We start from the raw sequence: 20,151 nt of genomic DNA, 5'->3' as shown, positions 1-20,151 counted from the left end.
TGAGGTCTTTGTGTGTGGAGGTAGTGGGGTTAGGTTAACTGGTGACTCTAAATTGCCCATAAGTACAAATGTTTGTCTGTGTGCGTGAACCCTGTGACAGACTGGGGACCCTGCCTCTCGCACTAAGACAGCTGGACAGGCTCCACCCTCCATGTTTGGTGCAAACATCCAGTGAAGGCGGAGGTTACCCCCACAAGACGAGCCTGACGAGCCCCAGGAAGCATCTGTCCTCCTTTATTCTAATAACGGTGTTAAATCATCAGTTTTTCTTACACAAACCTCGAGTCAAACACTTTAGCTTCTCGACCTAAATGAAAAAACATCAAATAACTAAAAAGTGACTCAATCAGGAGAACGTGACGATGTTTCTCTGTGCACGTCTGAGGTCACCTAACAAACTGAACCAGCAGCAGCATCCGCGCCGTACCTTCTCGTGTCTCTTCAGCAGCTGATGCCTCTGCATGAAGTACTGGTCTTTGAGCTGCTGTTTGAGCAGCTGGTGTTTCTCCTGCAGATGGCGCTCTTCCAGCTCCCACATGGCGGCCTCCCGTGCTGCACGCAGACACAGATCAAAAGACAAAGCTGAAGCACAGAGGAAGCATTCGCAGGCTGAACGTCTTCACTACATAAGCAGCTCCAGACCTCAGCGTCAACTTTACTAATGACGGTTCACATTTGACCTCTGCTGCCAGCCGGCGCTCGCTCTGAGCTCCTGAAGCGCAGCTGCAGCCTCCCGTGACCTGCATTTCTGAGAAGTGTTATTTGTGCCGCTCCTGGAATATTAATCGTGGGATTAAGTGCCAGTCTGTGCCAACGGGCAGCCGTCCACCTTGCTCCGACTGGAGGGGGTCACGGTCAGAAACCTCAGCTTTTATATTCTGAGGTGAAAACACCTGCTAACATCAGTCTGAGTGTTTACAGTGTCGGCACAGCAGGAACCGTCTTTGTTGAGTCGGGTTTATTTTATTTATTTTATAAACAGTCATAAAAACTAGAGAAACACTGTTTGGGGGGGAGGGGGTCGCAGTGAGACCTTGAAGGCTCAGCCATACGAGTGATTTCTGCAGTTATCACAGAAATCCAAACCATCTGGGAACTCAAACGTAATCTGCTTAGTTAAGTTTAAGTACTACGTTTAGTTGTGCTTATCATCATAAAACAGGAAGTATTTGTTGCGGGTGGGACGAATTTAACACTGCGCACATGACTCAGACAAGCAGACCGCGTTGGACTAAAACTGATTTTCAGTTTTAAAGTCCATCCTTAGATGGCGATCTGTCTCCGAGCGTTTACCTCGGAGGAGCTGCTGCTTGTGGTTGAGGCAGTCTCTCTCGATGGTGGCGAGCTCGTGTTTGTGCTGCTGGATGATCTTCTTCAGGGCGCTGTCCAGATCCTGCTGCTGCTTCTGCAGAAACTCCTGTTCCTGGATGAGCCAGATTAGAATTGGTGTCAGCAAATCACAGATCATGTGATCATCATCCAAACGCTTAAATAGGGAACTTCACATTCACACATGACAGTGAGTGTGTGTGTGTGTGTGTGTGTGTGTGTGTGTGTGTGTGTGTGTGTGTGTGTGTGTGTGTGTGTGTGTGGACGGGTATTAACATCTTCATTGGGACCAAAAATTGATGGTTTACTATACTTGTGGGGACAAACAGCCCTCGAGCCTCACAAGTTTGAAGGCATTTTAGTGTCAGGGTTACAATGAGGTTATGGTCAGGGTCAGGGTCATTTTTAATGGTTAGGGTCAGCGGCCAGGGAAAGCATTATGTCAATGAGATGTCCCCACAAGGATATAAATACACCACACGTGTGTGTGTGTATGTCACAGGCTAAGTGTGGTTTGAACTGATGAACCAGACACTTGCAGCTGTCCTTAGAGGACATTTCACCTGCCTGTCACATTAATCTGACCTACTTGGCCCGGTGAGCAGAGAGGAGATGATCTTTGACTCCAGCACGGTGACACACAACAGCCAAATGTTTGAAAATGAGCTGCTCTTAAAGAAAACACCCATATGGTAAAGATCTATATAAATCTTATAAAGTTTGTATCTGTCTGTGTGAAACTTGTATGAAAAGCACACAAGAGTGAAAACAGATATAAGATCCCTTGAAAAATTATATGAAACTTGTATGTTTTGGATACTTACTAACAAAATATATGAAAGTAATGAGAAAGTTCCACTTTCATGACTGAATCATATATGTTTTTATTATTTCTTTTCCATGTGGGCAGAGCAGACGTATTTATGTCTTTATCAACACAGCAGACTGCATTTCATTTTGAGCAATGAGTGATTTTGTTTCATGTGTTTGTTTCAGTTTGCTCGCTCTAAACGAATAAAACAAACTAAAAATAATTATGTGAAGTTTTAATTCTAGTCAAGATGAAAGAAGAGCTTGTTAGTGCCGTTTCCTGTGTATGATACTTTACATGCACATCACATAATCAGCTCCAGCTGTTTTTTCCCTGAAGTCTAGTTTTTCGTGTTTCCAGTTAGAGTTCGTTTCTCTGCTGTTACTTCGAGTAGCTCTACTTCGTCCTGCTCTGAAAGACAGAGCTGTGACGTCCTGACGATTGTCTGCTTTGCTAACTGGAGTCACTAAACTGGACCTTTCCACCAGGGGTGGTTTTGATTATCGATTTATCAATTAAAATCGATTCTAGCTTGGATAACGTGATATCGATTCATTAAAATCCTGAATCAACTTTTTAATATTAATTATTTTGCCCGAAACGCCAGAATCGCAGGTTAAACCTCACAACATTTCAACAACCACCAAACAGCTAACACAGTAAATGAGAGCAGGAACACGGATTCTGCACAAAGACGTAAACACAAAGCTCGACCCGCCGAAACATCAGAATCAGTGAGATGTGACGTTCTCACCGACGGCACGGACACGGTCGGGGCTGAAAGCCGACAGCTCGCTGATTCTGATGCGTCGGCGGGTCCGAGCTTTGTGTTCACGCCCTTTTTGCGCTGAGCTGCAGGTTTTTAGTTTTGCTGTTTTGCTTCCACCATGATAAAAATCACACTTCATGCACAGCTCTCTCTCTCTCTGTACTTCATGAACAGTTTCCCGTCTAAAAATCTGTTTTCTGCATTCTTCGCTTGCTTGTTACGCACAAGTCTACCGTTGTTTACTGTCGGCCGACGTTTTTTCCTTTTCCTTTTTAAAATTATGCAAAATTGCAAAACGCTGTGTCTCTAATCAAACCTCTGCAACTTTGCTCTGCTTCACTTCAGCAGCATCAGGTGATGTTCACGTGTTGATTCATGGTTTTCTTTTGTTTCTGATCGACTGCAGAATATTTGTATAAATCGCAGACCAGGAAAATCTCCTTCATGTTTTTCTGTGTTTCATCTTCAGCTACTTTGACACAAAGGCCTCTGCTGTGATGCTCACACCTTTGACAAAGTCTCACGAGTGTCAGCTTCCTTTTTATAGATATGAAAATATGGAAATGTACTGATGCATGATCTGAATTATAATATTTCTGACTGCCTGAGGCAAAATGTCCCCGATTCAAATCGAATCGATTCTAGAAATCAGTGACGATACCCAGCCCTACTTTCCACCATGCTGGTGCCTCCTGGTTCATTTTTAACTGAATTACAATTTTTAAACACATTATTACTGTGACTGCACGCCTGTTAAGCTCAGGTTAGCTAACAACATGTCCAGCTTCTTGCATGACATCAGTTCTCTGTATGTTGTCTGCATTGCGTGACTTGGTGCACCGCCCTGTGATGGAAGCGTTCGCACAGATTAAAGTCCAGCCGCAGCTGAACTTTGAACTTTGAGTCGTAGGCGTCGTTTCATCACGTTCAGATGTTTGGATTCATTTTGAAAGATTTAAAACGTTAAATGCAGGAATTTACAACAAGTATCTTTGCCTGATTTGCTTTTCCAAACACTTTCAGTTGAGTTTTAGTAAAATATTATAAGATGAAAGTCCAGAAATGATCTGAGGAGGCCTCAGTGACAGAGCAATGTTCACTGACATCCTGCACAGCGTACACGAGGACAACTGAAAGGACTGAATCACACCGTGAGCCGCTCCCTGTGGATCGCAGCACTCTGAACCTGTGTCAGGTACAGGCTCAGGATTTCAAAGACGAAAGTCAGATATCAACTTTCTCTTACTTTTCTTACTTTGAAGAACAAGTTCAAGTTCAAAACAGCTTTTAAGATTTCAAACTCCACAGCAAACGGAGCCCTCAGACGGGCTTTAAGATGTTTCAACGCTTTGGAGAAACTCCAGCTGTGAGGAGCACGTGGAAGTAAAATGAGAAAACGCTGCGGGAAGTTTAGGACTCGATGAGAAAGTAAATGAGAAGTGGCAGCGTAGACCGAGTTAACCCTCACCAAGATAAACACAGGTTACGCAAGCTGTTATAAGACAGATCAGAGAAGTGGGTGTGTGTGCGGGTGGGGGATGGGGTGGGTTGCAAATGTCAAAACAAGCTGCTATAAATAGAAAGCTATCCGTCCTTCTGAGGGCTACGTGTGCAGGTGAAAGGCACGCAGACGCGTCTAACCTCTTTCTTGCGGTTCTTCAGCACGTTCTGGTACTTGGCGAGTTCTTTCTCCTGCTCGCCTTTGATGCGTTTGGCCTCGTCTCTGAGCCGGCTGGTGTGCTCCTGCTCCAGCCTCTCAATCGTCTGCTTCTGCTGCCGCTCCAGGTTCTCCACCTCCTGGTCGTACTGTCGCTTCTTACTCTGGAGGACAGACGGGAACCAAACGTGAGCGTATATATTACTTATTAAACCTGCAATATTATCTGCATCAGATGAAAAAAATAAAAAACTATCAGGTGCAACACTTCCAGCAGTGAACTGAGCTTTTCCTGCAGCACCTTCACAGGAAGGGAAACAAGCTTTGCAGGTTCTGTGTTATTCCCCCATAAACAGGCCGGGTGGCCTTCACAGAGGAACATCACACAGGCCAACTAATACTGTGCGACAAATCGTGACTTATTTGAATATTTTCTATGCTGACTATAAAAAAAAAAGCTAAATTTGACTTCACCACACAATGAGCTGGATTTTAAACATACAGGAGAAACGGAGATGAGATGCAAAAAGATCCAGATTCCTCTGCAGAGCGTGAGGAGTATCTGTCCTCACACAGGTACCCACTGCTCACTAGAGGTGGGAATCACCGTACATCACCACGATACGATATTATTGCAATTTTTTAAAATATTTTGCGATATTCAGATTCTGTACATAAAGGTAAACTTTATCAATATTCATTTTCTCTAATATCAAAGTCTCACACTCAGTCTTTCTCTCATTTCAGTTTTATTGTTGACAAACTGAACGGTTTGTATTACAGTCTAGTCCAACTTAACTGAATCAACCATCTGGTACAATTATAGCTATTCTGAACTATGCAGTTTATGAAAACTATGCAGCCCCTTCAGCAACTGAAGAATTTGAAAGTAAATTAAAACAAAATATAATTTTACATTAAATAAAAAAGTTTTAAACTTAATTAAAATAAAACATGTCTTAAATTAAAATAAGTAAACTGTCATGTTTATTGCTGCCATAAAAAAGTGAAACACATTTGGACAGTGAAGGAATGTCAGGATTCTTGCTCAGAAAAAGGATCAACATGCTCTGAAGTCAGAGCACAAAAACCTTTTTGTAACAAAATATCGATTTCTGTTGTCCCTGTATCCATACATTATTAGCAAACAAAATATCACAATGCTATACAGTATCCATTTTTCCCCACCCCTACTGCTCACACACCACATATTTCACCTTTCCATTCAAAACTTTGGACCTTAAAGCATCAGCCATCACTGAGCTGTTCGGCTCAGAAAGCGAGCGTATCCAGGTTATCAGGCAAACCGACGTTCAAGCATGACTGCAGGTGTGAGGCTGTAAAATGTGAGCGTTCAAACAGTAAAGACAGTTTCTGAAACACTGATGCAGGAAATCCTTCCTCGTTATGGGGAACTTGGTCAGACGAGGCTACCGAGTAAGGCCTAAACTTTAACTGCTTTTCTTATAGTTATATCACGTTTAAATGCAGATTCAATTCAGTTATTTTATTTATACAGCACCAAATCGCAACAGTCGCCTCAAAGTGCTTTATACTGTAAGGCCGACCCTACAATAATACATGCAGAGAAAAACCCAACAATCATATGACCCCCTATGAGCAGCACTTTGGCGACAGTGGGAAGGAAAAACTCCCTTTTAACAGGAAGAAACCTCCAGCAGAACCAGGCTCAGGGAGGGGCGGGGCCATCTGCTGTGATTGGATAAAGGATAAAGACATGCTGTGGAAGAGAGACAGAGGTTAATAACAATCGGCCTACGAGAGACTGACCGTGGTCTCCTGCTCGAAGCGTCGGTAGATCTGCTCCTTCTGCTGCTGCAGCTTGTTGCTGAGCTGCTGCTGGGCCCTCTGCTCCTCCTTCTGCAGGAGACGCAGCTCCCTCAGCTCCTGTCGCCTGAGGAGAAGGGAGGATGTTAATCACGTGTCGTTTTTTAGCTTAACGTGACAGTCGTGTTGTGCTCTAAGCTGCCTGTATGACTCATTTTCATAATATTTGCATTGAAGCGGTGCCTGCCGTTTATGCAAAAGCAGGGACTACCTGAGGAATCTCATCTCCTCGTTCTTGGTGTCATTGTCTGTGATGATCTTTGATGTCGTGACGCTAACTTCCACTCCATCCACAATGAATTTGCGAGTCTTCTTCAGCGTCTTCTTCTGCCGCTTGGTGTCCTGAAAGACCCCAGAGGAGACTTTTTAGATGCCTGTGTGACATTTTTTGTCTGCGAGTGTGTGGACTGTGTGCGTTACCTGTATGGAAACAGATCCAGCCTCTTTTGCTTTGGACAGGAAGCTCGAGATGGACAGATTCAGGTCTACGCTGCTGTTATCTGCAGCTGAGCTGTTTCCAGAATCCGAATCTCTCTCTTTGTTGTCCTTCGCTCTGTCTGGCACCGTCTTCTCATCCTTCTCTGTGGGCTTCTCTCCATCCTCCTCCTTCAGGACAGCGTTATCTTGATCTGGTAGTGTCAGAGTCACCTTTAGATGCTTGTACCGATCTTCCTCTTCCTTCTCTGCTGGAGTGTTTGCTTCCTCTGTGATGGGCGTCTTTTCCTCCTGAGAAGCCTCAGTGACCTGTGAGCGCTCCTCATCCTCAGCTGTGTCCACCTCCTTCTCATCCTCCACAGCTAGTTCCAGCTGCTGTAGCTCCTTAGCAGGTGTCTCCGGCTCAGACTCTGGCGGGGTGATATCAGCCAGAGGAACTTCTGGAACTTCTTCCTCTACCGGCTTCTTTTCTGCCTCTTCATCCTTAACTGGAGTGTTTAATTCCTCCTCTGCAGGCTCTGCTGGAGCAGGAGCAGGAGCAGCAGGTTCCTCTACGAAGCTGGTGCTCACCACGTGGTTGGCCACAGGGAGATCAGCAGGTATGGGCAAAGGAAGAATTGGCTCCGCCTTCTCAGGGACTGACTCCAAGCTGGAGGGAGAGAGGGGGATCTTCTCATCCTCAGAGCTGCCGACGCTGACATCAGAAGGAGCGCGTTTATGACCCTAAAGAAGAAGAGGAGGAGGAAATGGAGACAAATTACTCACTGTGACCGTTCTTATAAACCGAGGAGCAGAATCTAAAGTCCTGGCTGCATTAGACAACGTTGCAGATTCTCCTCCACAGATTGTGCAGACAGACTAACACTAAAAAGAAGGATGCTCACTGTGTTTCACTGCAACAGCAGGACATTAAAACTTGCATGCACCTCTTATCCTTTAAATGCATTTCCAAATAAGGCGCTTCATGCAAGCTGTAGATCAATAACTGCTTTATAAGTGAAATAAGCTGCAGTTGCAGCTGTAAGTTAAGAAACAGCAGGAAGCTCTTTTCTGGTTAAGCTTCACGTATTTTTCACACCTACAAACACAGATTCACAGCACTGCAGCACAGGGTCCATATCCACTCACCGGACGTGCCTCTGTCTCTTCCTCCTCCTCTTCTTCTTTGTGCTCTTCTATCTCCTCGGTGACCTCAGCCTTCGCCTCAGCGATCAGCTCCCTCAGTGGCCTACTGTCCGTCACACTAGACACGAATGAATGCTGCTCGTAAGAGAAAGAAAAACAACAGGAAATAAAGACTATTTAAAAAAGAAGCAGCCAGTGGGGGGAACATGTTGTGGTAAACTCTCTATTTTAACTGCCGACCGAGATACAAACTCTTCACAGTAGATCAAAACAACCATTTCAGCTTTTACTCTTCACCCTTCTTCTTTCTTGCGGCCCGAGTGCAAAAACAAACAGATCAGCACGCTGTTCAGAGAGAAACGCTACAGCTCACCTTCCTCGGCTTAGAAACGTGCTGCACACATTCGATCGCCGGCCTGAGAATATGCAGCTTCTTTGATATCAAAACCTTCATCGGCGGCAGACTGCTATTTTGTATTTTTAAGCCCATTGAGCTCTTCGTCCGCACGGAACAATCCGTTAGCCTCGGCGTGCTCCGGTGTGCCTGCGTGCACCGACGCGTCCTCTCTGTGAGTAAGTGGCTCAGACGTGGCCGAGCACCTTAAACCCTTTGGAGAAAGAAAAGCCCGCTCTGCTGACGTCAGCTCAAGCACACGGGGATGAGCCTCGCTGGGACAGTCAGTCCCACGCCGAGCAGGTAAACAGATGTCGGCCGGCTTACGCTCTAACGGCAGGTGGGCCGTGGGTAGGGGTTGGGGAGGGCTGCAGCATGCAAGTGTGCAGGTGTGGGGCTTAAGGAAAAGAAAACAAGTGCTCAGCGGTTTAGCTGGAGAGATGTTCGAAACAAAGGTACCTGCAGAAGCTGCATCGCACTCCATCTGTTGTCGATGTTCTTGTCCAGGCAGCGCTTCAGGAAATCGCTAAATTCTGGAGACCTAAAGGTGGAAGTAAAATGATGCAAGATCCAAGTTACAAAGCCCAGATTTACAGCAGAAGTTCACATTTACAGCCTGACGCAAAAATTATTTTGGTTTCTACAGTTGTGAATTTATTTATTTAAGTGTGTGTGTAAAGCAAAGCTGTGTTTTACCAGCGTGACGGCTGCATCAGCGTCGGAGGATCGGCCTTGGCTATTTTCAGCAGAACTCTCATGGGGTTCATCTCATGGTTTGGTGGCTCCACCTGTGCCATCTCAATCAGGGTGACCCCGAGGGACCAGATGTCAGCCTTGTAGTCGTACGGACGGTCCTTGGACGTCTCGCACATCACCACCTCTGGAGCCATCCTGGAGTTAGACACAAGAAGAAAAGAAATCTGAGCTTCCCCTTTTTAGCGCTGATGTGAGAGTTTTTCAGTTTTTATAAGCAAAAGCTTTTTTGTTCTACATTTGACTCACCAGTACGGCGTTCCAATGAAAGAGTCTCTTCTCTGGAGTGTTTTGGTGTTCCTGGCAGACACACCGAAGTCCGCTGGAAGTCATGTGATTCAAGCAAAACCAGAAATTAGCCAGAGGAATTACACTGTCATCATTTATTTTCCAAATGCAGCCTCAAAAGCCAAATGTTCAAAACGGAAAACGACATAAAACCTCATTCTGCAGCTACACGTGCATGAAGGCATCATTCTTTGTATCATGAGTGAGTCACGCTCATCTGCGTCCCAGCAGGCAGATGCACAGGCACCTCTGTGTGTGTTATGTCACTGGACAAAATGCTTGCTGTGTGTCATTTCCCCAGTGACTCATCCCCGTTTAAGTCAGCGTCAGCGCTGCATCTGCTGAGGATGTCGGCCCAGACGCTGAGCAGCTCCAGCGAACAGCCTCTGCTGTTACAAAGGCTTTCCAATTTTTGGTCCCCACAAAGATATGAATACACGCTTACAAACGCACACACACACACACACGCTCAAACACACACACACACACACCTGTGAAACTGTTATATAACATGTTGAAGAGTCTGAGCTTGGACAGGAGTGTGAAAGAACTGAACCAGGCACAGTCTTTATCGCAGACTAACAACTTTTGCACACACTCTTCTGTTAGTGTGAATGTGGTGTGTTGTGAGTGGTGTGTATGGGTGTTTACTAGCTGACCTTTGCTGTGCAGCCAAACTACAGCTGACAGTTAAAATGAGAAGTCAATGAGGCTGAAAACAGTCCCTGACAAGTTAATCTGACTCGGCATGAGAACAAATCAAAGCGGTTTGAAGAATATTCCCACAGCATGGTGAGTAACCATCAGCCTGTCATTTAGGGCTGCCACAAACAATTATTTTGATAGTCGACTAGTCACCGATTATTTTTGCGATTAGTCGACTAATCAGATCATCATCCATTGGACGTAAAACGTACAGCTTATTGCACCAGCAGCATCTGCTCTTATATAACTATCATTAGCTTACAGCTTTAAGTGTTTAAGGTATGTGCTAACTAAAAATAAAGACAAGATGATAGTTTATTAAATTTTAATGAAATCTGCAGATTGTTTCGGTGAAGTTTAATAAACTCCTTGCTATCTAAAATATAACAGGACACCGGAGTAAATTCTCAGCATCTCACACTTCTGATAATCAGCTGTCTGCTTGATGTTTATTCAGCTGTGTAAAAACTATAACTTTAATCTCAGCCAAGCCGATTTACTCAGGAACAAATAAAATACTGAAAAAAAGCCAAACAATAACATTTTTAAGTTATCTAAGTGACTTATATATCATGTTTAACCTGAGTAGCGAAAGACGGCGGTGGGTTTGAAGCCGGGAGTCCGGTGCTCGCACGGCTCTAGTTAGCCTAGCTCCCGGCTAGCTATCGAGCTAGTGGGTAACAGACGTCTCCGAAAACGTCGGAGCGCTTTTGAAAATATGTGGTGTCTTGATAAACTGAGCAGATATTTCAGGTTTACACAGCTACATTCTCGCCTGAAAATATGTTCAACGTTTATTTTGTGACCCAGAAAGAATAATAAGAGTAATATTAAAACTAACTAGCTGCCGCCATTGTTGGAAACTGAGCTGGGCCGCGCTATTAATTCTGGGACACAGCTTCTTCTTCGGGGTTTAACGGCAGCTGGCATCCTTGTACGTGCAGTGCTGCCATCTTCTGTTTCAGTCCGTTATTACACTCTTAAATCCTACTACTTATTCCTGCGTCTTTTGTGATCTTACAAAGCTTCAAACGACGTGTCGACTATTAAATCAGTCATCGACGATTTTAATAGTCGACGTAATCGTGACTAGTCGACTAATCGTGGCAGCCCTACTGTCATTGCATTGATCATATTACTGATGTCAGCGTAACGGTGATGGGAACGACCCGAATACACCTTCCTAACGTGGGAGTCGACCTACAGCATTACTTCCTCCATCATCATCATCGACAATATAAGAAGATACTAAAAGCCAGAAGATATTCAACGAAACATCTGGTTTTGCCTCTCTCTGAATCATAAAGATAAAACCACATTAGCAATGAAGCTCAAAGCACCAGCAGGATCGAACGAGTTTAAAACAAATCTCCCTTTAGTTGTGACCATCTCCCCTCCCTCCAGAGACACAAGGTCATCATGTCATTACTGGCAGAAAAAAATCAGGTCAAATTTCTAGCAAATATTTGTGTTTCTGGAAAAACTGTCAGAACAAGCTGCACAGAGTCATGAGAACATCCAAGATTCTTGTATTAGAAAGATTAAAAAGGAAAAATCTAGATGATGCCATAAAAAACAACAGTTTTCATCTATGTCAGACTGAACTCATGATTTCTCATGAGAAACATTTACAAGCACAAATTCTTTTTCCGTTCTTAGGTTTCTCCCTCTCCACTTTAAACATCAGTGAACTGAGGCTCTGAGTCAGAGTCTCGATCCTGGACTGTTGTTGTTAACAGCTGGGCGTCACTTGGCCCTTACCCAGCTTGACATCACCGTCCAGCGTGAGGAGGATGTTGCCGGCTTTCAGGTCTCTGTGGATGATTTTGTTTTCGTGGAGGTAGACGAGCGCCTGCAGAGTCTGCCTACACACCACCCTGATCTGAGGCTCTGTCAGGGGTCTCTCCAGCTCTGCGGGGAAAGGGTGAGGGGGTCACACGAAAGCACATTTACAATTCCTCACATACTAATGCAACCTAATCATAGGTGGTAATGAGGGCTAAAGCTGCATTTAGTGTCTTGGAGAAGAACGCTGTAACATGTGGGTGGCCTGCTGAGAAATGTCTCAAGTTTAAAACTGGCTCTTTTCCCTTAGCTGGTTAGCGCTGCCATGAGAGCAGCTTTCTTTAATGTTATAACCCAACGTGGGAATGCTGACTCACCGAGCATAACAGCATCCACGGCCCCTCCTGCACAGAACTCGATGAGTATCTGCAGACACGAGGAAAGAGAAGTGTGAACACATGCATTTGTTTATGTAAAGCACACGGTGTACCATTATGTGCAGAGAGGACAGCGCTGCAGAACATCTCCAACAGAGTGCAGGTCATTGACGAGGCGGCCGGCTCCGGTTCAACCTGGTCACCTCTGAAATCTGCTGTGAGCCTCTGGAAGCTTCTCATCAGGGGTCCACATAATAAACATTGAGCCGATGGCCCAGGGCCAGCAAAAAGTATGGTGGGCAGTTTGACTGGATTTCCACAACTCACAGCTATGTTCACCTGTGAAGTAGGGCTGCCACAAATGATTATTTTGATAGTCGACTAGTCACCGATTATTTTTGCGATTAGTCGACTAATCAGATCATCATCCATTGGACGCGAAACATACAGCTTATTGCACCAGCAGCATCTGCTCTTATATAACTATCATTAGCTTACAGCTTTAAGTGTTTAAGGTATGTGCTAACTAAAAATAAAGACAAGATGATAGTTTATTAAATTTTAATGACATCTGCAGATTGTTTCGGTGAAGTTTAATAAACTCCTTGCTATCTAAAATATAACAGGACACCGGAGTAAATTCTGCAGCATCTCACACTTCTGATAATCAGCTGTCTGCTTGAGGTTTATTCAGCTGTGTAAAAACTATAACTTTAATCTCAGCCAAACAGATTCACTCAGGAACAAATAAAATACTAAAAAAGTCAAACAATAATATTTTTAAGTTATCTAAGTGACTTATATATCATGTTTAACCTGAGTAGTGAAAGACTGCGGTGGGTTTGAAGCCGGGAGTCCGGTGTTCTCACGGCTCTAGTGAGCCTAGCCCCCGGCTAGCTATCGAGCTAGTGGCTAACAGACGTCTCCGAAAACGTCGGAGCGCTTTTGAAAATATGTGGTGTCTTGATAAACTGAGCAGATATTTGAGGTTTACACAGCTACATTCTCACCTGAAAATATGTTAACTGTTTATTTTGTGACCCAGAAAGAATAATAAGAGTAATATTAAAACTAACTAGCTGCCGCCATTGTTGGAAACTGAGCTGGGCTGCGCTATGAATTCTGGGACACAGCTTCTTCTTCTGGGTTTAACGGCAGCTGGCATCCTTGTACATGCAGTGCTGCCATCTTCTGTTTCAGTCCGTTATTACACTCTTAAATCCTACTACTTATTCCTGCGTCTTTTGTGATCTTACAAAGCTTCAAACGACGAGTCGACTATTAAATCAGTCATCGACGATTTTAATAGGCGACTAATCGTGGCAGCCCTACTGTGAAGCTAGCTGAAGTGGACCTGTAGTCAGGGTGAAGGCCTCGGTCACTGTAATGAAGACTGTCTGGGAACAATGGGACTGGTTGGAGAAGGTTTGCTGGCTGTTGCAAAGAGGCTGCTATACTAAAAACCGCCCTGTGACTGCACTGGTTACCAGCAGGTTGCTGCAGGTGTCTGGAGTTTGCATGGAACACATTGATAATCGCAAACTAACGATAAGCTGCAATGAAACTTGAAAAAGTGTGAGCAGGTGAACATTCCCAAGAGGAGTCTCCATTTCTGCTTGATGTCACAGTTTCCTCCTCCGTTGTGAGGAGTTTGAAGTGAAGTGAAGAGGCAACGATCACCTCTGTGGGATCAACTTCATGCCAACAGCTCCCAGCAGTGCTGAAACAGGTCCAGCCTGGTTCTGGTTCAGACTTCCACGCCCTCGCCGCTCTCCTAGGTTAAACGTGGCGGTGTCCAGCCTAGTTTATGGTCACACTTAATCATCTCTGAGCTTCACACAGGACGAAGATGAGATTTCCTTCTGCGTCCTCACTGATTTACTTTGATGTTCAGATAGTTTATTGGTTAAGGTTGATTGTACATTAACAGTTATAACATTATTAAATCCCAGGACACTGCTTCTTTTTTAAATATGACGACGTCACAGCAATTTTATTCTTACATATAAAACGGAAAGTTAAAAAAGAATAAAAGCTTACATTTACTGTAAATGACTTTGAGGAACACCTTCATGGCCCAACAGACACTGGCTCAGAGAAATATTACTGGAACATCCACTGTACACATTAAAACACTCAGCAGAGCTCCTCCTCCTCATCATCATCATCACGTACCCTGATGAAACCACTGAGAATGAACGCCGCCTCCTGCATGAATGAAACACTCTGAGCTCTTAAAGGCATTTAGGAGCTTTGAGTATGGCTGCTGATGTAAGAGGATTGGCCCAGTTGGGGCCACATTGTGGAAAGGCTTCACACAGCTGCTACCTAGCCTGCTTAATCGCTATCTTTCCAGACCTTATTCTGCTAACAGGATTATCTCTGGGCACAGAGGCTCAGGTAGCAATGAGGATGATGTGCAGGAGGTAAGACAAAGCATCTGGAGCGTCTTTTGTGAGCTTAGCTCAGCCATGTGGCGTGACGTTCACTCACACACCTGCGGGGATTTGGGGAACATTTGGCTGAACGCCACGCCACACCCACAGAAGAGGAAGTAAAGCTGCACTTCTGCAATTTTGGAAACCATTGAGAAACAACTTGTGGTTAATCCGTTGGTTATGGCCCAAACTTTTCACACAGGGTCGGCTCGAGGTTAAAAATGGAAAATCTTTCAGGAAGTACAGAGGAAGGGGGAAAAAAGACGGGTTGTAACGTGAAGTTTGAACAGCCCTCCAAGACAGCTGAGCTTTTCAAGACTGCTCCACTTCCCAAAACAAAGCCCTCACAGGACACACAATGCCTCCAGTATCAGAGCGGTCTTGTGCGCTCACACGCACGGTTCTCGTGTTTCTCTGTAGGAGTGTTGTTGTTTTAGTGTGTCCGCTATCACACAATGGTCCTCATAGTCGCGGCGGCGCGGAGAGGAATCGTGGGCCAGGGCTGTGGCTTCCTCTCCTATTTGTTTATTTGACACATACACGAATGCATGGAGAACTGCGCACCCGCATACTTTCTAATCCATTCATGTGGCACAGAGAGGAAGGATGTGATCTCACCTGCAAGTTCGAGGCCGGGAAGCGGCACAGAAATCAAAGCAGAGCCTCGGAAGTGTTCAGTTTAGACAGCGCAGGGAAAGAGAAACAAAGGTCAGCAGGTGGCATCGATTCACGAGGCAGTTATCAAGAACGTCACCTGCCAGCTCCTCCTGGGATCATGTGGGATGAAGCCTTTCATCTCCACCTCCTCTGTGCATGAATGTGGCACCTGTTCAGCACCTGACAGACATCAGCCTCCATCAGGCGGCACTTCTTGTTCACAGGACAAAAGGAAGAAAAGGGCAGAACGCTCACATGTACAGGTGAGCGCGAGCGCTTATGAAGGCCCAATCTTCCTTTGAAATGTTAGTGCAGACTCACATTTCCTGATTTAAATCACACGTGCTTGAGCCGTTTCAGTATGAATTTATACATTTCAGGCTTGGTGCAAGTGGCAGGCTACCTTTTGATTTGTGCAAAAAACCTTGAATTCATATTTTTCTGTGACATCACATCCTCACAGGAACGTCGACTTTCAAAACACAGTGGTTCAATCGACGCAGCCACTCCGTTTGTTAGAGTATGGCTATATAAGCTCCAGAGCAGCTCAGGGGACGTGTCTGAATATTTTATTTGGATTTGAAAAGCTCCCAAATGACTGAGGTGACCCTGCAGCCACGATAGCTGCAGCATGGCCGACCAATACTGAGGAAAGGTGCTTCAACGCTTCCTTTATTACCTCTTGTAGTACATCTACCATCTGTTAATGGAAACACACAATCATAATAACTGACAAGTGACTGAGTTCATCATCAACAGGCTGCAGTGTTTCAGTGGCTCTTGTGAAGTTGTTGCCTTATGTCAGGGGTGTTGAACTCCAGGCCTCGAGGGCCGGTGTCCTGCAGGTTTTAGATATCACCCTGGGTCAACACACCTGAATCAAGTGATCAGTTCATTATCAGGCCTCTGGAGAACTTCAAGACATAGTGAGGAGGTAATTTAGCCATTTAAATCAGCTGTGTTGGATCAAGGAAACATCTGCAAACCTGCAGGACACTGGCCCTCGAGGCCTGGAGTTATAGCATACCTTATGTGCTATAAATAAAGAGCGCCGTTTAGTGTAACCCAATTTGCATTGGTTATTGCGCTCGTGCACACACGCAGCTTAACTTAAACTTCGGTGCTGACTTTGTGCAGTTCCTATGATGCAGTCTGAGCTTCCAGTGTTTGTACTTGTGGTGTGCCTGCTTTGCTCTGCAATTTGAAAGCCACTGGAATGCTAGTTTAGTTAGCAGTGAGGGTTTCTCTTCATCATTTTCCTGAATGTTCTCTGCTCGTCTGAGGCTGTCTGATAACTTGGCTGTTCATTTGTCATTAGTGTATCTTTGTAGCCAATGCCATCTCTGTTCCCTTATTAATGCTGAGGATTTCTTGTTCAGTCTTTGTCTCTGCCAGAGAGTCTAAGAAGCTGGGAAAGAAAGCGACAGGAGTTCTTTCAAGAAATGTAAAGAAGTCCAGTTTACTACCAGGACCTGGATGACTGAGAACCTACGCAGACTTTAGAGAAGCACACCCACCAGCTACAGCTGATTATTAACGTTTATCACTTCAGATAGCCAACAGTGAGTCTAGGCTTCCTTCAATGTAAACGATTTGAGCATCAATCCAGCCGTCACCATTGACGTAGGAAATCTTAAAACAACTAGAGACAATATCAGCTCTGATAATCAGATGATTCCCAGTGTCACACTAATGCACATATTCCCCCTCCAGTACTCTGCATCAGTCATGTGACTGAAAGCTATGAGTCCCCCTCACAAGCAGCACATTTATCCAGGAACATGGCCTCAGCCCTCAGGCTACAATCACGTGTGCTGTCAGCACGTCTGGAAAGCTCATCAGTGTTTACAGCGATGCATAAATCAGCTTCTATGATGTGAAAATACCTAAATGGGTTTTTTTCACTTGAATTATAAATGTCATCAAAACACACTCATCTGTGTTACATAAATAGCTGGGGAGAAAACAAAGGCATTAAATATGAGCTCATATCATAAGCGGATGGATTATAAACCAGTATGATGATTAACAGCACTTTAGGCTCTTGGTTTCGGCAGCTCGTGTGAACTTTGGCCGCACATTTTGATAAGAAAACTACAGCAACGAATACTGGAAGAGCTTTGCACCGACAGCACGCAGCAGACACGGGTGTAAGTCCTGAAAGCTGCACTGACATATAACTGTCTCTAATTTGTGATTTGTATTGGATCCATAATCCCCCTCATTAGGCAGTCACACAGTGATCACACAGCACATCCTTCTACTCACCCACAGTTTGCTCTCGTAATAGAAAGCATCGAGCAGTTTGACAATGTTTTGGTGGTCGCAGGAGGCGAGGATGTCAATCTCCACCATGTAGTCCTCCAGCTCCTCCTCAGTCTTTGTGTCAATAACTTTGGCTGCAGCGAGGACGCCCGTCTGCTTGTTCTGAGCCTGTAAGATTAAAATACTTTTAGAAATTATGAGAACAAGTAACTTTCCACTCCTCTAGACACTTGTCCTAAAGACTCAGGAGGCCAAAGTGGGTTTAGATTAGATCTGAAGTGCTGTTGACCCCAGACCTCAGAGAAATACTTCAAACTGAGATCAGTGGCTCAACAACCAACAAACAAACACTGGGCTGTGCTGCAGGTCTGAAAGTGGCAGCAGAACATGTGACACGTCTCCAAAGTGGAAAACTCTCCTGTTTGTTTTGGCTTCTCTGCAGACAGGAAGTTCTCGATGAAGTCGCTCTTGCGATATGGGATTCAGCCACTTCCTGGTGACCTGAGAGCCAAACACTGATGCACCCCCTACAATATACTAATACTAATCCATTCTTCAGAATGGAGAACTCGTATTGCTCTGAATCAGAGTGTGGGTACTGCCCTGGTGATGTGATGCATAACCACGATGGCCCAAAGCCCAGACGTATAAACATAAAACTGCAGTTTACTATTTGTGGATCTCCTGCAGCTCGACTCTGAAGTGCAGCACAAACATGCAACAGTTCTTTGGTTTGTCTTTCAACAGAAAACAAACGCAACTAATCTGATCATTTAGGACTTTAATCCATCAAAAAACACACAGCTTTAGTCATATCTCAGGACCCTACAGTATTAGAGAACACGGTGATGGTGTCTGACAGAAAAAGACCTCCAACTGAACCTGGATTATGGAGGGGTGGCGACTTTATACCCTTTAAAGGTGTATAATATTAAATGTGCAATACATATGAGAACTGACTGATATGCAAACTCCTGTAAAAGGAAGTTTGGAAATTTACAGTTAAAATATCACAACAGCATATAGAAATATATAGATGAGGACAAAATAAGTGATGAAAGGCTTGCGGGTGAAATGCTGGGAAACTAGCAACCCTGGGGCCCTGTGGAGGAAGATTAGGCTTAACGTAAGTATGATACACTGGCCTGAAGTCTTGGGTAAATCCAACTATTTAAAAGTCTCCAAATATAGCATCCGGCAACAAAGGGGGCAAACAGAGCATGCAGACTTCCTGGCATTGAACTCCTGTGTGATAATATTTACTGTTTCTCATGGTAATGAGGCTCCAGCTAGGATCAAATCAAACCACGGATCTAAACATCCAAACAACCGAAACCTGTCAGCACAAGAGCATCAAAGTATCACTCTACCTGACACCATCTCTGCTGTTACAGAGCAGGTGTAGGGGCAGGTGTAGGGGTGGAAATGACTGACGTGGCCCTGCTGCTGGCAGGGTGCCCCCAGAACCAAGAGTTCATGCGAGTGGGAAAAACACAAGACACTCCAAAGGAAACAGTATCATTAAACCCGAGCAAGAGACGTGTGGCACAGAGCAACGAATGGGTGGTGGGGCACAAAATGCCTACCTTGAAGACTTTTCCAAAGGCTCCATCTCCCAGCTCACCGATGATCTCCCAGATCTCCTCCGGGTTTTCATCCCTGCGGACGTGCTCGTACTGTTTCTTCTTCTTCTCCGCTCCCAATTTGAATATTTTGCGAAAATTAAAAAACGACATCGTGGTTTATTCTGCTGGAAAGTTCCTGAAGGAATTCAACTTTAACAGAAGTATGGATTCAGCGTCGGTCGTTGGCTGATCATGTGTGTCATTAGTTATAACGACTATGAAGGCTTTTCTCAGACCTAGCTTAGCCTTTGACACTGTTCTGGACGGTCCACTGAAACGCGCGTTCTCACATCACGGGTCATTGTTAACGCCTGAAAACACCAACAGACCACTTGGACGTCTTCTAGTATTTAAAATTCGTCCAAAAAATATTTTCTGTTGCTGTAAAGTAATAAAAGTGTTACTGGAGGCTCGTCGTTGTTCCAACTCCTGGCGACCCACTGGCCCGACAGCCCTGCGGAGCTCTTTCTTCTGCCAAAAGACAAAAAAACACGGGATAAGAGTCCTTTAAAATGACCGAGTCGCTTTCCACGGAGTAATTCATTAGTTTCCTTCAGGGTATAAAAAACACGTACAGTTGGTCCGTGTATTATTATTCGCTAAAACGGTTAAAAACAGTCATCTTTCCCTGGTGTGGGACGGCTTTAGTAGTCTAGCGGATTTAGTGTCTGTGCGCGTCCACGAGTGCGCGTGCCGGTGGTCTTTTCTTTCCCAGCTCCTCGCGCCTGAAGGTTGGCGCGCGGATTCCGGTCTCCTGCTGCCCCCGTCTGTCCCAGAGACCGATCACAGCTGACGGTTAAACGGTTCCCGTGCTGCATTCCCACCAGGAAAACAGCCGACACACCCAGCTTTACTCAGTCGTTGTGGTGTTATTGCGTTCAACGGTCTCT

At 44.9% G+C, this 20,151-nt stretch overlaps 1 protein-coding gene across 1 annotated transcript in view; it reads right to left on the bottom strand.

Moving 5' to 3' along the window:
• slkb (STE20-like kinase b) overlaps positions 1 to 20,151 on the bottom strand; it is a 25,923-nt gene extending 5,772 nt beyond the window's left edge. The window contains exons 1-14 of the mRNA XM_087842221.1: positions 19,223 to 20,151; positions 17,640 to 17,804; positions 12,277 to 12,325; positions 11,876 to 12,025; positions 9,371 to 9,443; positions 9,065 to 9,259; positions 8,828 to 8,909; positions 7,978 to 8,109; positions 6,835 to 7,572; positions 6,626 to 6,756; positions 6,358 to 6,481; positions 4,551 to 4,730; positions 1,294 to 1,423; positions 428 to 552 (exon numbers count right to left, since the gene is read on the bottom strand). Of these exons, the coding sequence (XP_087698347.1) occupies positions 428 to 552; positions 1,294 to 1,423; positions 4,551 to 4,730; positions 6,358 to 6,481; positions 6,626 to 6,756; positions 6,835 to 7,572; positions 7,978 to 8,109; positions 8,828 to 8,909; positions 9,065 to 9,259; positions 9,371 to 9,443; positions 11,876 to 12,025; positions 12,277 to 12,325; positions 17,640 to 17,804; positions 19,223 to 19,372 (2,424 nt within the window). The 5' untranslated portion in view covers positions 19,373 to 20,151. The remainder of the gene's footprint in view (positions 1 to 427; positions 553 to 1,293; positions 1,424 to 4,550; positions 4,731 to 6,357; positions 6,482 to 6,625; positions 6,757 to 6,834; positions 7,573 to 7,977; positions 8,110 to 8,827; positions 8,910 to 9,064; positions 9,260 to 9,370; positions 9,444 to 11,875; positions 12,026 to 12,276; positions 12,326 to 17,639; positions 17,805 to 19,222) is intronic.

This window comes from Neolamprologus brichardi, chromosome 6 (genome assembly GCF_056152115.1).
Source record: "Neolamprologus brichardi isolate AB-2024 chromosome 6, ASM5615211v1, whole genome shotgun sequence".
Taxonomy (NCBI): domain Eukaryota; kingdom Metazoa; phylum Chordata; class Actinopteri; order Cichliformes; family Cichlidae; genus Neolamprologus; species Neolamprologus brichardi.
The sequence above is the reverse complement of the archived record's forward strand: the minus strand, read 5'-3'. Positions and strand labels throughout refer to the sequence as shown.